Consider the following 16,611-nt stretch of genomic DNA (forward strand, 5'->3'; position numbering starts at 1 on the left):
TCCTGGTTTTCAAAGACTCAGGGGAGTGTTTGTCTTGGTTTTAAAGTCTCATCATGCCATCTCGTAGTAACTGGAATAATTATTTTATCCAGGTTTCCTAACAGTATTTGTTTGTGCAGAAACTATTGGCTGAGCTGCTGAAGACCAACAGAAGTACTTAAACATTTTGAATGAAAGGTGAGGTGCCCTTAGCCACTAGCTACCTGCTAGGCATGACATCAGCTAGTTTGAGTTTTGTTAGTCCTTGGTCCTTTTTAGAGCATCTTAATCAAAGTTAAATGTCAAATAATATGGCCTGATGTGCTGCTAACTGTACTGACATAAAGTTTGTGGTTTGATATTTCTTTACCAATAATCACTATTTATCTGTGTATATGTAATACACCAATATTGTCTCATGGGTGCACCTTGCTAACAAAGCTAAAAAAAAAAAAAAAAAAAAAGGTCACTCCAACAAGGCTTAAGGCTTCAACCCCACTGGGTAACATTGTGGAGGCTCCATCTATTTTTTATAAATACAGTCAGCGACTCAGATACAGTAATGTCCATTCAAGTACACTAAAGGAGTGAAAGTTTTACTTCTTTATTGCGATTGACCAAAAAGAGCTGGGTAATGTTATTTTTAAAACTGAGTCTTTTAAAGTGTTGGATGTTAACAACTTTACCAATTTACTATGACTGTGAAGATCATTTATGAACAGCAAGCTTCACTATAAGTAGATAGCTTAATACAACAAAAATGAACATCAAAGAGTACAAAAACAATAAAATAAAGACACTTTTTGGGTTGTCATGTCATTTGACCTAATGTGAAAAGAATGTGCTCTTTTGATAACGTTTATGTGTCCTCACTGTAGTGTTGAGGCGGTAGGACATGAGCTCGCTCTCGCCGTCAGGGGGGATGAAAGAGATGGTACGGTCGTTCTCAAAGCGTGACAGACGAACACACTGATGAAACTTCACATCCTCCAGCTCCACTGTCTTGCTCTTCTCTCCTGACACAAACACACACACAAAGATTGAGAGCTTTGTACACAGCCTTGGGGAAATCAAGGTCAAGGTAATGATGACTGACAAACATTCACACTTCATCTCTCTCTCTCTCTCAGACAAACACACACTGAAAGCAGTGTGTTACCAGCTCACAGTGCCTTCTTCTCATCCTCCACTAAACAATTAGTTTTGCTGCTACACACAAGCACACAGTTTGTATTTAATACCTGCTGCCATCATCCCCCCAAATGAAACTCACTGATTTCTGCAGACATTCAAGCGATATGAATGACTTCTGATATAGTCACACCTGCACTGTACGCACTGCTGTTTTAGTTGTTTATAACAATTTATTTAGTATTTCAAATGTGACAATAATGCCTCCATGTATTCAGATTTTTTTTTTTATGTAGCCAATTGCCCCCCAAAATATTAAAGTCACAAAAGCAAAACCCTTAAAAAAGAAAATCCCTGAATAGACTCGGCACAAAAACACTCTCAAAGTTAAAGCTGCTACCTAGAGTGAACACACTTGCACTGTTGCAGTAATCAGTTACACTGTAAGGGGAATCTCTTTCATGGCAGCCTCTGATGCCTGCTGGAGAACGCCTGATGCTCACCTCTGCCGTGGTTAATTGAGGGTGCAGAGTGGTGAAAAACTGCTGTAATGACTGTGGGCCTGTGAGCCTTCAGCTAAATCCCCCGTTCAATAGTGAGCTAAAGCTTCACCTGCTCAGAATGCAACCCCGGGACCAGCACTGAGGCCTGTCAGAGGGAATGTGCCTGCCTGTGTGTGGATGTGCGTATTTGTGTATTCTGTGTGTATTCTTCTTCACTGTCCTCCCTCGTGAGTTGGTGTTCGTGCATGTGTTTATGCATGCCCGTTTTGCAGATTTGTGTACTGCGCTTGTTTCTCTATTGATTTTGTGTGTGTCTGTGTGTGTGACATTTTATAATGTGAAAGTGGAGAAAGGTGGATGCCATGGAGAACCCAACACTCCTGGTCAAGAAAAAGCAGGAAACGCTTCCTGTTTGTGTCCTTCTATGCCACTACCATAGACACACACACACATACACACACACACTTGTATGCAGCGTTATCAAGACAAGCAATGAAAGGTCATACAGGATACTGTCTGTCATTCCCTGGACCTCGGGGCCCAAAGAAGAGACAGGTGTGCGTGCACATGCCAGAGGAGGATTGAAGATGCAGCAGTGTCCCCTGTGGTTCACCCTTACGGCCACTCTCAGCATGTCTTTAATGCACAGTAGCAGACAAGAGCAACCTAATCTGTTTTTCTGTCCACTGTCACACAGTGGGGGGAAAAAAGACGTTATAGTGACAACTGATAAATGCCTAAAGCATCTTAATGGTGCTTCGAGTGGCCAAAGGAATATTTAATCGCCTTAAATGTGAAGATTGGTTAGTCTAATGTTTGATGTATATTATTGTAAACAACATACCTCTCCATTTTTGATTGTCAGTTATAAACGTAAGTAATTAAAAGCTGTCACCTTGGGCATTTTTATGAGTCTTTGACATTTTGTGGAGAAACTGATTAACTAAGAAAATGATAAGAGTGCAAACTGATAACAACATAATTGTTAGTTGCACGCAAAGTAGCCTGCAGCTCATAATATGATTATATGGGCTGCTTTGAAAACGTCTGTCATTTTTACCCAATCCACACAGTCTCAAAACCTAAAACTCCACTGACTTTAAACAAGCCATTGAGGCCACTGAGAGAGAATTTTGAATTACTTAGAGAATATGCGAGCAGCTGTGGACATTCAAGGGATAGAAATGATTTTGTTTGCTTGCTTTCAGTCAGTAAATAACACAGGAGTGACTTGTGTTATGGTTATTTCAGCTCCGTGTGGTGACAGTTCTGGACTTCTACCAGCGGAGGGCAGCATTAAATGATTTATACTTCCTCTTTCTTTTTTTGTCTGCATCAAGCTGTGACTAAAAAGTACAAACCAAGCAACTATGATAATCCAATGACTGGGAAATGATATGTAAAATGTAACTGCAGGAGATGAGAGTGCAAAACACTTTTTAATATTTAACAGTGTGTGAGTGTGTGTGTGTGTGTGTGTGTGTGTGTGTGTGTGTGTGTGTGTGTGTGTGTGTGTGTGTGTGTGTGTGTGTGTTTGCATCTGCCAGTGCGTCTGTTTGATCATTATTTCTGATCATTATTTCTGAGGATATGCTATTTCCCAGGCTCCTACACACAGCAGGGGGATTGTGGGCTGCATAGGATGGCCGCGGACCCTCACCTTTCATCTGCAGGGCTGTAGCCCGGGGTGAGGATTAACGCAGAGGCAAAGAGGGTAGACAGTGAAGGAGCCTTTCCCCTTCACTAGAAACAGTAGGGGGGGGAAGAAATGAAGGCAAAGCAGAGGAGGAAGAAGAGATGGAAGAGGAGGAGGAGGATGTGCAGGAGTAGGCGAGAAAAGATGTAGCAGTGGGAAACACCGGTGGAAAAATTGGTAGGCAGAGAGGGGGAGGTAGAGGTAGGAAGAGAGTTATGCATGGGATTTAGGCAGAAAGAGGAGCTAAAGCGTGAGGGTGAGTTCAAGGGGAGAGTGAAAAGCCAAAAGCTCAACCAGCACCAAACAAAGTAGAAAGTGTATCAAAAAGCAATAAAGCATTCTACTGATCGTTTAGAGGCTTACTGTCATTTCATCAGTTACAACAAATAGACTGCATACTACACCAATCAGGCAAAACATTATGACTACTGACATATGAAGTGAATAACACAGGTTATCTCTTCATCCTGGCACCTGTTAGTGGGTGGGGTATATTAAAGAGCAAGTAAACATTTTGTCCCCAAATCGATGTGGACAAAAAGCTGGAAAAATGGGCACGTGTAAGTCTACAGCATGTCCAAAACAACACCTCTTGTGGGCTGTTACTGGTCTGCAGTGGTCAGTATCTATCAAAGAGGTCCAAGGAAGGAACAGTGGTTGACCCACAACAGGGACATAGATGGCCAAGGCTCAGTGATGCATGTGAGGAATGAAGGCTGGCCCGTGTACAACTGTAGCTCAAATTACTGCAAATGTCAATGCTGATTCTAATAGAAAAGTGTTAAGAGTACTCTTGACCACCGATGAAAGCAGGATAGCGCGCCCTGCCTCAAAGCAAAAATGGTTTAGGAATGGTTCAAGGAGTACAACAGCAAGTTTGAGGTGTTGACTTGGCCTCCAAATTCCCCAGATCTCATTCCAGTCAAGCATCTGTGGGGATGTGCTTGAAAAACAAGTCTGATCCACCTTGTAGCTCACAGGACTTAAAGGATATGTTGCTAACATCTTGGTGGCAGATCCCACAGCACACCTTCAGGGGCTGTTTTGGCAGCAAAAGGGGGAGCAACACAATATTAGGCGTGCATAATGTTATGCCTGATCGGTACATAATAATGTTTAAAAGTTACTGTAAACACATGCAGGTCCAGCTCCAATTAAATTTCCCTCACTGACTTCAAGTGCTACAACCCTTATGTGTGCTGGATGTTGTTTTTAAATGTATAATACTGAGATAAATCCACAGATATACAGGGATTCTGATCCTTTTTCATTCTGTCAGCTGCCTGCACGAGTGTTCAGCTCTGTAATAAAGGCTTCTAGTGACACAAATGGCTGTGGGTGACTGTTACTTACTGCCTGTGAGCTCAAACAGCACTTTGTCATTGAGGCCCAGTCGAAGTTCAGGCATCCCTGACAGGACCACTTTGAGCTTGATGCTACCCACTATTTCACTGCGCAGGACACTGCCACTGGCACTCACCTACAGAGAAGAAAATAAATTTTAACATTAGTTTGTTTAGATTCTGTGAATACATATGCTACACAGTCAAATCTGCCCCTTGCAGCTGTGGAAGTTCAGTCTGATGATTACAATTACAATTTTCTTGAAACAAATACATATTCGTTATTTGAAGAATTACACTTTTCAGATATGTAGTTCCCAGAAGAAGAAAGCAACAAACCAATCGACCTAACCATTCAGAGGATGCACACAGTCTGAGGGACAAAACAGAAAGTCTTTTAGCATGCAGCGTAGGAACTGTAAGTAAAACACTGGTGAGGAAGACTAAAAAAAAAATGTTGGGGTGCTAGTTTCACTCACTGGGTGAGGAGGCAACCATTTACCACATGGCTAAAACCCAGCATCCTGGGTGTGAGTCCAACCCACAGCCCTGTGCTGTGTCTTCTCCTGCTCTACTCCTTACTACTTCAATAAAGCAGAAAATACCTCAAAATAAAAAAAGAAAGAAATAAAACTCTGTCAACATTAAAAAAAAGTCCCTGTTCACAGAGAAGGAAGCGGTTACTGGTTTTTACACCCCTGTGTAGTGGTTGAACACCTCCACCAAATTAGTTTCCATGACTCATAACTGCAGTTGTAACTTGATTGTCCTTGAGGTGTTGCCTCAAACACGAGGCACATGAGAGAAGATCTGATTCTTTTGTGCATTTGAAGACGCAGCATGTTCATGTATTCAAACGTCTTCTTCTTTTGCTGCAGGAAATCTTAGACCTTAATAAAAATAGAAGTTCTTCTAATTGGGTCATGAAGCCTGACAACATCACATTTGCACACCGTGGTATTACTGTCCATTTAAGCCCGGTGGTGGTGGTGGTGGTGGGGGGGGGGGGGGAATGTAATAACTGTAAAGAAAGGGAAAGTTACAATGTAATGAAATATTTTGGATGATAGCATTTACATACTTTTAGTTAAGAAAAGTGTTTTTCACCAAGTATTTACTGAAATAAAGCAGGTGGGCATTTGAACCTTTCTATTTTCCAGCAGTTAGACCATGAATTAACTAAAAATGCTGTACAATCATCTCACTCACAAGAAACATAGTGTGTGACTTGTCCTGAGGTATTTTGTCTGCTTGATTTACTGAGTAACCTTAGACATAAACTGAGTCATTCAATGAAAACACAACAAAAATATTGCACTGGAACAGAATGGATGATTATTGATGCAGAGACAATTTACTCAGCGATTCAATTCAAGGGAAGATAATTTTAGCAGTAACGCACATCCACTTAGCCTCAAGGAAGCCAAGTCTATTTGAACCGCTTGAGAAAGTCCAGCGATTTTAGACAATGGATTTAAAAAACGGATAATGGTGTTTGAACAATGTACGAACTGATAGTGAAATTAAAATGAGAGTCATGTGTTTTCTATTATGTTAGTTTACTTCCTGTAACTGAATTCAATGGTGAAAAAATATATATAAATTCTAATGATAAAGAGCCATATTATGTACATTACATTTGTTTTGATGACACCATGGTCACCGCATGGCTGGAAATGAACATTCTTACTGTACAGCTCTTTATGATGCTGTGATATTGACTCACCAGAAGATTTACTGACTCTATAACATCCATAAACACTTCATTCTTTCTGTACTTGATGCCCTCTGACCGCCAGGACACAGCATTGGTGACGGTGGCAGGAGGTCGCGGTGCCCCGACCTCTAACTTATGGCCCTGCTGTGTAATGTACCTGAAGGAGACAAAGGCAGAGAGAAGCTCAAGTTGTGTTCAAAGTCAGTCTGTAATCCTGCTGAGTAGGACACCTGAAAACCCATGTACATCATTCATCAAGCTAGTTTGAAAACTAATGATCGCAGCCTTCATGAAGGTGTCTGGGAAAGAGGCAGCACTTTCTAATTTTGGAGGAGTACCATGATAAACTGCAGCAGGCTGAAATTATAATTTAATCTCCTCATCTCCTCTAAAGACTGACAGCTTCTCAGAGGCCTAAGAACAACAGCGAGATCCTTAACTCAAATATATCTAAATGAAAAATGGCAACAAACAGCGTGTTTATCTAGCAACATGAACCAAATCTCTCTTGAGGAACGTTTCTACGCTTTGCATTAATCGCACCCCACGACTTTAAAAAAATGAGTTACTCAAGCGTGGATAAATTAAAGGAGCTTTGTATTTGTGCTGTACGAAGATTATTCATGAACGTAATTAGAAAACAGATTTACATAAATCAATTGGGGCTGTAGCATTTGTTTACATGAGACTAAACAATGACATATTGGCTGGGTAAATACGAACCAACGAATCGAGTATCTACTGGGCCATGAGGAAAGACTGGGACAGCTGATTCAAAGGAACCGAACCTGCAGCGTGTAACGCATCTTGAAGCAAGTTTGTCAGTTTTCTTTGATTTGTTGAGGCTTCTCTGTAGCTTGCAACTGTGTTAGGATGCACTGACAGAAATAATGGAGGTTAGAGGCCTTTTATTGACACAATTTAGGAAAATTCTGATGGACAAAAGATGATCAGTTACTGGCTGAAGTAAAGCCTTTAAAGTTGGATTCATGCTTCTGCTCAGTTATATATACACATACTCTGTTTTCAGCTCTAGTTTTAATGCCACCATCCAAGTCTTTAGCTGCTGCTGCATTCTGCAGATAATCAGTCAGCTCTTTGGTACTGAAAGTTAAATTAGAGTCTTAAGACAGAGATCTTGTCTACGGAAATGAGCTACCCTCTGGTTACTAAGACTGGCCAAGCCGAATCAAAACCTCAGATGTGAAACCAAACCAATGTGCTAAAAAACACTAAAAATGCTCAATACTAAGAGAGAATTATGGCACTTGGGTGATATTATTCAGGATACACCGACACAGAAAGCTCCTTTCCCAGTAAACACATACATTTACATAATTTAAGTGGTAGGCTGATGACAAAAATATTTAATGGTGCAACTTCTGAAAAATGTCAACGATGTACATATACTGCTCTAAATTAGGTCTAATATTAACTGTACTAAGAACAAATCAATAAACTCATTATACATTTTAACATGTAACTATTCTGCCTCTACCCGAGAACAGAGCACTGCATTACCTCATCGCTCTTAACCAAGCTGTAAAGCTTTGTTTCACCGGTCCTCTTCGACTCCAGGGATGTATAATGACTTGTCATGAGAATAAGAGGGAGCTGCACTATGATACATCATGTGACCAGGCCTCTTTTACCGAAACACCTGCCCCCCATCACTGTTTAGCTCTCAGTGGCCTCATTCCCACTGCAGAGCTGTCTGGATATTTCTGCCTCCCAATTATTTCCCCCCAGAATATGAAGTGTAAACAGTTATTCCAGTTGAAGGGTTATTAATCATTTTTGTATTGTATGTATTTAGATATATGTTAGTGTCTGAGTATATTATTATTCACAATGATTAAATGCTGGTACTTGGCAGGAGAAACTGAAATTAGAGTTCATCGTACTTCGAAGAAGTATCAGCTTAAATTGAATTTAATCAGTTTCTTTGACATTGGCACAAAAAAGACAGACTGACAGTGATCCAAAGTGCACTCTCTGAAGCAGCCGCTTATCTCCACCCTGAGTTCATTACTCTGACACTTTCTCCTCCACTCTGTCTCCTCCTCCGTTTAGCCGTCTCTCATCTTTTCATTCTCCCACTCAGGCCTTCAAGCTTTCCTTAGATAAAACCACATATCAATGACCTGAATGCTCCAGGTGCATTTCCAAACCTCAAAAATCTCTATTTGCTGAAAATGAGAATCTCTAAAGCAGGTATGCAATGTTTATCATTTCACCTTTCATACTTTTCAGGAATATATTGAATGTAACCTGTATTATTAGTGCCATCTAAGCCACTGATCCAACCACTCAACAGTACTGGGCAGCATGGTGGTGTGGTAGTTAGCGCTGTCCCCCACAGAATAACGCTTACCGGTTTTAATCTCCTGATTGGCTCAGCTTCCTACCATAGTACAAAGAGATGCATGCTAGGTTGACTGGTGAATTTAAATTGGCTGTGGGTGTGAGCTGTATGAATGCACAGCATCAGTGAAGAGTTAAAAAGAAATGTGACTTCAGTACAATGTTCTATAAGTGCAGGTACATCAAATCGCTGGGCATAATGTGTTACACTGTAACTACTTAAAGTACTAAACACTACTTTAATCTAATGAGTTCATTCTGAAAATCAATCATTTAGTTTAGTTTTGTTTTTGTGATCTTGGGTTTTTTTTCCTAATAAGCAATCCATTTCTGTTAAATATTGTATTATATTAGCCGTTTCATTTTGTTTTCAATAAAACAAATAAAATAAAAATTCCCTAATGTGCTAGCAGTGTTTCTGTCTCTGGCCCTTTCCTCACAGCTGCTTACTAGCAAAGAAGATCCCCTTGACACTGAAAGTATTCACATTGTGTGTATATGGATAATAATACTTCATAGCTCGACTTCAGAGTACTGTCACGTTTGGTAACACAAAAGTGCTCCAACAAGTTGCTTTTGTCACGTATCACTGTGAAGTAACAGACTAATGCTAATGGCAGTAATCTTGTAAGGAGACGTGTTACTTCTAAAGGCTAACGTATAAAAATACTGTCCAGAAAATTAACTTTTTAAAAAGATGTTCTTCAAGCCTGCAATAAACACTTTTTTCTTAGCATCAAGGAGACAATATTGCTTAAATGTAGTATTTTTTTTATTACACAAAATGCCATCTAAAATATTTCCCCTTTTTTAGCAGACAACACCAAAAAAGGACAAAAATAAACAAAACTTGCTGTGAAGCCTCCAAAACTGAAGGATTTTCTTGGCAGCTCTCTGTGCTAAGTCTTACTATTCTTATTATAAAACTATTTAACTACGATTGTTCTAAACATACTTGTCTGTGAGATTGTGTGATTTCTAACTGTGTGAAATCCTGCTAAACAAAAAGAGTCTTGCTTTCCCTTAAAATCAAAATTTTCTATCTAATCTCATCCACAAAATGTGCCAAATAAACAAGTTTTGGATTGATTGACGGATTGAGGCGGAAGATTTTTCTGTGTTTTCTGCCCTAGTTCCTCCAACCTAGCGGGTCTTGAATGCATGCTGACATGTAGGAAAGTCTGTAAGTGCTGAGAGATGAAAGGCGGCGACAAGTGGGTTTGGGGTTGACGCCGGATTGTTTTGCTGCTTTGCTGTTTGTTCTGTTTTGCCCTGATTCTCCTCAGAAATGCTAATGAAAGGGTCTGGAAGCTGATTTGGCAGCAAACTGATGGATTAGCATAACAATAGCAGTCAAAGGAAACACACACACAGACACGCCTACACGCCGATGAAGATTTCTACGTATGTGCACACATGAACTCACTCACGTGCATGCGCAACCCTCCAGTCACACTTGCATCCACCCACACAGACACACAGTTATACTCTTGCCAGGTAGATAGTGTTAAAATGTAAGAGAAGAGCAGTGTTGGGGGCATGAAAAGGTCAGAGAACTGAAGTAGCCTGCAGACAGAGAGACAGAACGTGTGTGTGTGTGTGTGTCAGAGAGAGAGAGAAAGAGAGAGTGTGTGAGAGACAACAACTGTATGGCTCCTTGGGGAAGAGAAGAGCAGGGATTTCTGTCTGAGTGTCTTGAGTGTGTCCAGCTGATGGTGTCATTGTGTGTGAGTGCCAACAGGAGCCTGGTAATTATCAGCAGTACTCAGACGCTCAGACACTCATACGCATGCACGCGCTCGCACACGCACACACACACACACACACGTAGCCAAAGCCAAACCTCTGTGAAAAAAACCACATTAAATTAAACATCCATCATGTATTACTACACATAAAACATGAAAAAGGTAAACAATACACTATGCAAATGTGAAAGTTTCTGATAAAGCACCCTGTAAATAAAGATGGTGACAAATTGTTACAGCAGCAGCTAATAGCAATAACAAAAAAAAGACAAAGAAATTGTGTGCACAATATATTCACAGCAAAATAAAATAATCAAATAAAATGCACACACTAACAGCCTATGTGCCTGTGGTGCTGTGGGCTTCAGAGTGAATGTTGATCCTTCTCCTGGAAACAAAAGTCTCTCTGTGGAGCCATGAGGAGGGTAAAAGCAAAACAACCCTGTGTACAGCTCAAACACAAAGCACGAGTGGTCCAAAGAATAGCAGTGGCTTCACTTCATTTCACTCAGTGTATAAAGCTGAGCCATTCATTACAATTTTAGTCACCAGTTGTGCTCAGTTGAATGAGAAGAAAAAAAATGGCCTAGAGCACTTCAAACAGAATCATCATTTGCTCTCATTCCCTCTCTCCCGCTAACTTGCACCATGAAATATGAAGCTGTTACCTCGCTGAAAAACTCCTGTTTTGTTCCCTGATGGATGATACAGGTACCACTTGAGTAAATGTGGTTACATTAAAACCAGACAGGAATGCAGCAATTATGGCCTTTGAGAGTTTGTAACTTTCACCTCATCAGCCTGATTAGTGTTCATTTTAAATGCCATACTGTTTCACCGTTTGTCCAATATAAAATCACCAAAGCAATTTCTACAAGCCCTCTTTTACTTCCACTGCACAGAGTGTAAGTTTTGCCACTGGGTGTCTCTCTGAGAAAATATCAAAAGACAGAGTTTGATGGTGTTGCAATGACAAAGGTAATGTATTAAAATTTTATTACTGTCGCGTTTGGCCACTCATGATGTCTTTTTTTCCTTTTTCTTTTAATGAAAGGTTAGCTAATACTTTCAAAATAGTTTAAACACAAATATCAAAGAAATATACCGTACCATGCAAAAATCTTTATTCACCACTCTTTATATTTTACCTCCAAGGAGCTTTCTCTTTTGCAATAGTCCTTCAAGGCTTTCTGAGGGTTTTCAGTTTTCTTTGGACATTGGCTGCTTTTTCACTCATTTTTAGTTCAGACGTGGACATTTTTGGAATGTTTTTTTTTCTTTTGCACATAACTCAGTTGATGAACCAGTGTTGTATCATAATATTAGAGATGGCATGATACCACTTTTTTATGTCTGATACCGATATCATAAATTTGGATATCTGCCGATACCGATATGAATCTGATATAGTGTATTTTTTAATCAATAAAACAATTTTTTTATAAATATGTTGCTACATTTTGTTCATTCTCAAGTTTTAAAAACCAAAACACTAAAGCTATTCTGTTATACTTGTATGCAAAAAATACACTGCACCCAAAATATTTTATAGTTCAGCAAAACTGATCAATCGAATAAACTTAAAGCTGCACCATCATCCCTATTCTGGTATCTTAAAGAGTACTTAGCAGAAATATTAAACAACCTAACTAATAGGTTTGCCAACTCCCAGCAAAAATATTAACACCCCCCCCCCCCCCCCCCACCCTTTACCTCACAATGCTTAATCGACATAATCAACTTTAATTTAATGCACGTGTAAAACAAATGCACAGAAATAAATTATTTTTCAAGAATAATTAAATAGATTCAACATCTTTCTACAACAGAATTGCAGACTGCACAGATGGTACCTTCCCATAGGAAAAAGTACTATAGATTACTAGGATGTATATTAGACTTAATAGTTACTATATACAATAATGGATTTCTATACATTTAATCAGATGACCACTTTGGTTGTAAGATTCAGATAATTATTTATTAAAAGTTCATCATTTTAAATGAAATAACAAAGAAAAGTATTTTTTGTGCCTCCCTTTCCCTGTTAATGCCCTACCTGGCCCCCTGGCAAAACTTTGCTAGATCCGCACCTGCACAGTTACCAGCTGTCAGCTACACAGAAAAGGATCCTGGTGTTATTTGTCTCTCAGAAACAGTTCATAGCTTCCCTTCCACTCATTCATGTCACATAACAGGTAAACCTGTTTGTCCATCACTGTTCAGCTGATGATTCAGTAAGGACATCTCCTGGTTTCATATTCATGTTTCCCTCTCACGACATATCCAAACGGATATCATGACCAGCAGCTTTTACAGCCATGGCTCCAGCAAACATCAGCTGATACTAGAAATTAATATTAAATCAAGTCTAACAACAGCTTATCAAGCAGCTGTTCTTTATCCGCTGGTCTCCTCTTTCTGGCGCAAAGTGGGCAATAAACAAACAAGTAAGACGGGACTTGCGACAGAAAAGATCATTGGTCAGTTCCATGATTGAAGTAGCAACAGGGGAGGAAGGGGGAGAGAATGAGAGAAGAACGGCAGCTGTGCAGCAAAGACAGAATAACTCCAGCCTTTTTTCGTGCCTTTTTTAAATTCTAGCTGAAGTACGGGACAAATCGCTTCCTTTTCGCCTCAATATGGAACTCCGATGGCCAGTCCAGCTGTGGCTCCATATATATCAGTTGTTATGCTTAAAGTGGAAATACTATGCAAACATTCAGAGATGCACTTACACACTTTACTTCTCTGGGATAGTTTTCTTTGAGATGGAATGCCGCGGTTTGGAAGCACGTAATGCTCCAAATGCTCCACCAGACCACCGACATGTCTCGCAGACAACAGCCGCTCTATCAGGTGACACATACTGCTCCGATGCGCTGAGCTGGGTTACGCCAAGTAGCGCGTTTTGTGAGGTTATTTTGTGATACTTCGGATCGGATTACATTTTTTATTTCTCTCCTATATCCGATCCAGTAATTTAGGTCAGTATCGGATCGATACAGATACATAATATCGGATCGGTCCATCGGACTCCATTTTAAATTTGGTAACACTTTGTTACCAGCAGCCTGTCGCAAAAACACATCATTTGCTCCCATTTCTCCAGTTGAATCTAGAACAGATACCAAAGATAACACAGTTTCCCATATGGAAAAGATATATATAAATCTTATAAAGTTTGTATCTGTCTTGTATGAAACTTGTATGAAAAGCATACAAGAGTGAAAACACATATAAGATCCCTTGAAAAATTATATAATGAAATCATATATGTTTTTAACTATTTCTTTTCCATATGGGTTGACAGGCATAAAATGGTATCTTTGCACCAACAAGGTGATTCCCAAAGAACCACGTGCCAAAAACCTGGTATGTCTTGCCATGGTATGCAGCATTACCTCAAAAATGTGAGGAAATTGGATAAGTGGAGGACAAAACAAGAAGTGGCAGGAAAAAAATTAAATAAAAATATCTTCACCAGACATGCCATGTCCTTAGGAAATATGAAATTCAGCAAAGACCTGAAACTGGAACTGAGAGATGAACTACTACTGTTCACTATAGCCTCAATGGAAGAGTGGCTGCCAAGAAGCCATTTTTAAGGAAGCGAAACAGGGAATAAAGGCCAATGTATGCCAAATTACTCAAGTACTGGGCTGAAAATCAGCGACAACTGGTCTAATGAAGTGATAATCCAGATGTAAAATTCTTGGTTTAAATTTTTATCGGAATGTACAGAGGAGGACAAGAGATACTACTGTGTCTACAGTTGTCTGTAAAAAACAGTGGAGGCTCTGACATGGTTTGGGAAAGCATTTCAGTCAGTGGTGTTGGAGAGCTTGTCAGATTTTGCCATGCAATGCCATTGGAAGTTTAATTTTCAGCACGAAATTTTCAAAAAAAAGGCAGCCAAAATCTACAGAAGAGTTTGAATGTCCTTCAAGAAGAAATGACTACAAAGCTGCTTAAGAGAGTTCAGGCTGTGTAGAAGAATAAAGGTGGTCATACCAAATATTAACTTTTAAGCTCATTAGAATTGTATAGTATTTTTTGCATTACTAATTGTATTTACTGTATTTCCGTCTATGCTTACATATTTCGATAAAGTGCTGACTCATTATTTATTTGAATCTAAAATGCTTCCCAGTCTGAGGTATTGAGTTTTTACACTTGAACAAACAGACGTGGCGCAATGGTTTGTGGACTGTTGTCAACTTGTGTGACATTTGTCTTACTCTTGTAGGATCTTGCTCTCAGTCGTCTGAGGGAACCCAAAATCCATCACCTCGTCCATCAGTTCGTACACCGTCACAAAGTTGTCGCGAATGCTCTCCTCCTCAAGCTCCTTAAAGTACTCCTTAAATACCTAGAAACAGAAATACAAACAGCTACTATGAAAAATCCTATGCAAGCTGCTGAGCAGTACTTTTTACATTGAGTGCACACATACTGTATGTTATTACTATCCCACAGTAAGATTTTTATTATTATCTTTTCATATATCAGTGCTGAAAAGATATGTATAGGGGAAAAACAAATAGATACGCTTACACTTCATAGTCAACTGGTTAATACTGCAGTTTATTAAGACCTATTCCAATAATTTATACAATGAGCTGGTTACATTTATTCCTCTAGCAAGAAAAGAGCTGTTTGTTTATCTGGCCGTCTGCTAGCAGAATTATGCGAAACAGCTACTAGGCCATATTTCCTGAAATGTGTTGGAAAGGTAGAGGTGGAGATCAAAGAAGGAGTCTATTACAATGTGGTACCACTCCAGGTCACGTTCTTATAAATGTAAGAGTTTGGGAGGGAAGTATTCTGTGAGTGCCATTGTTGTTTTTTACCGTACATGTCACAAAGTACTTTGCAAGAAATACAACAAAACCCAAACCAAAAACCAAGACTGTCGGTGCAGAAACACCAACTGTTCCTGCATTTCATCAATAGATCAAACCAAATGTATTGCCTACATAGAAAATCAGACGACTTCATAATGCAAATGCAACTTTTCCATCCTTGGAATAAAAAGTATGAACTGTAAACATCACACTCACCTGTACTATTTTATAAAGGAAGGAGTACACGAGAGCAGCATTAGCATTCTTCTTAGTGATTGCCACCACTGAAAAAAAAAACTGTTAAGAAACAAAGTTTTATCTACAAGAGGCAAACGTTTTTTAATCTGTTAGAAGACATGAAGCAGGAATGTTTTATTCTTTACTGGGAGTGATTATGAGACGAATGCAGCATAATTGAAAGTTAACAGAATGTGTGAGACTTTCAAGCAACTAAAAACATGGCCACAGGGTGGTAAAAGAGCTCAGCTGTGTAATGCAGTGCACTGGGAATACTACTAACAACTGGAATATGTTCCTGAATTAATAATGTGTAAGTAAGACTGAGTGTGGAATATTGAAGACAGTGAATAACACATCATAGTGAACCTGTGTTCAATTTTTTAAGTGGAGAAGCTCAGAAGCAACCTGAAACACAGGACTTCATATAGATCTGTCCTGGAAAGATGCAATTAAGGTATATGTATTACATGCTGTAAATGATTGATGGGAGGGCTGTCACTTTGAAGAACTAAAGCAGGAATGTCAGCCAGAATGGAAAACTATACTGTGGTAAAGTGGAGAATTCACATAGATATTTATAGTGTCTGCAGTGAAGGCTTCGTTTTAGCAGGCACCACAGAGCACATCACGCAGCAGTAAACTCTCTTTGGATACAGTAAAGGTTGTTGTGTTTGATCCACATGAAGTGTGCGGAGCCATGGCTGATCAGCGGCGTCATCTCAGCGTCTTCTTCTCTCTTCATCAGAATGGGCATGAACTGGTCGATCACATTTATGTCCATGTTTCCCATGTAGTTACGGCAAATCAGAACCTGGATGAGTAACATAAAGACACACAAGATACAGAGGCAGAGGATGATATTAAAGAGGACTTTGTCATTAAATATTTATAGCTTTTGGCAAAGATACCAAACCTGCACTCAAGCTTAAAGAAGCTACAGAAGCCAGTGGCTGACAAAAACCCTCTAACCTCCTGAATGGGGGTTATATTTATTTTTTTCATCCTCTGTGGAAATGTGCAAAATGTGTTTCCAGCTTGAATCT

At 39.6% G+C, this 16,611-nt stretch overlaps 1 protein-coding gene across 1 annotated transcript in view; it reads right to left on the reverse strand.

Moving 5' to 3' along the window:
- Positions 1-16,611, reverse strand: part of ap1m3 (adaptor related protein complex 1 subunit mu 3) — a 31,481-nt gene that overhangs the window by 7,000 nt on the left and 7,870 nt on the right. The window contains exons 2-7 of the mRNA XM_026146474.2: positions 16,223-16,379; positions 15,545-15,612; positions 14,723-14,853; positions 6,379-6,526; positions 4,663-4,789; positions 853-995 (exon numbers count right to left, since the gene is read on the reverse strand). Of these exons, the coding sequence (XP_026002259.1) occupies positions 853-995; positions 4,663-4,789; positions 6,379-6,526; positions 14,723-14,853; positions 15,545-15,612; positions 16,223-16,379 (774 nt within the window). The remainder of the gene's footprint in view (positions 1-852; positions 996-4,662; positions 4,790-6,378; positions 6,527-14,722; positions 14,854-15,544; positions 15,613-16,222; positions 16,380-16,611) is intronic.

The sequence above is a fragment of the Astatotilapia calliptera genome, chromosome 17 (assembly GCF_964374335.1).
Source record: "Astatotilapia calliptera chromosome 17, fAstCal68.1, whole genome shotgun sequence".
In the NCBI taxonomy this organism is placed as follows: domain Eukaryota; kingdom Metazoa; phylum Chordata; class Actinopteri; order Cichliformes; family Cichlidae; genus Astatotilapia; species Astatotilapia calliptera.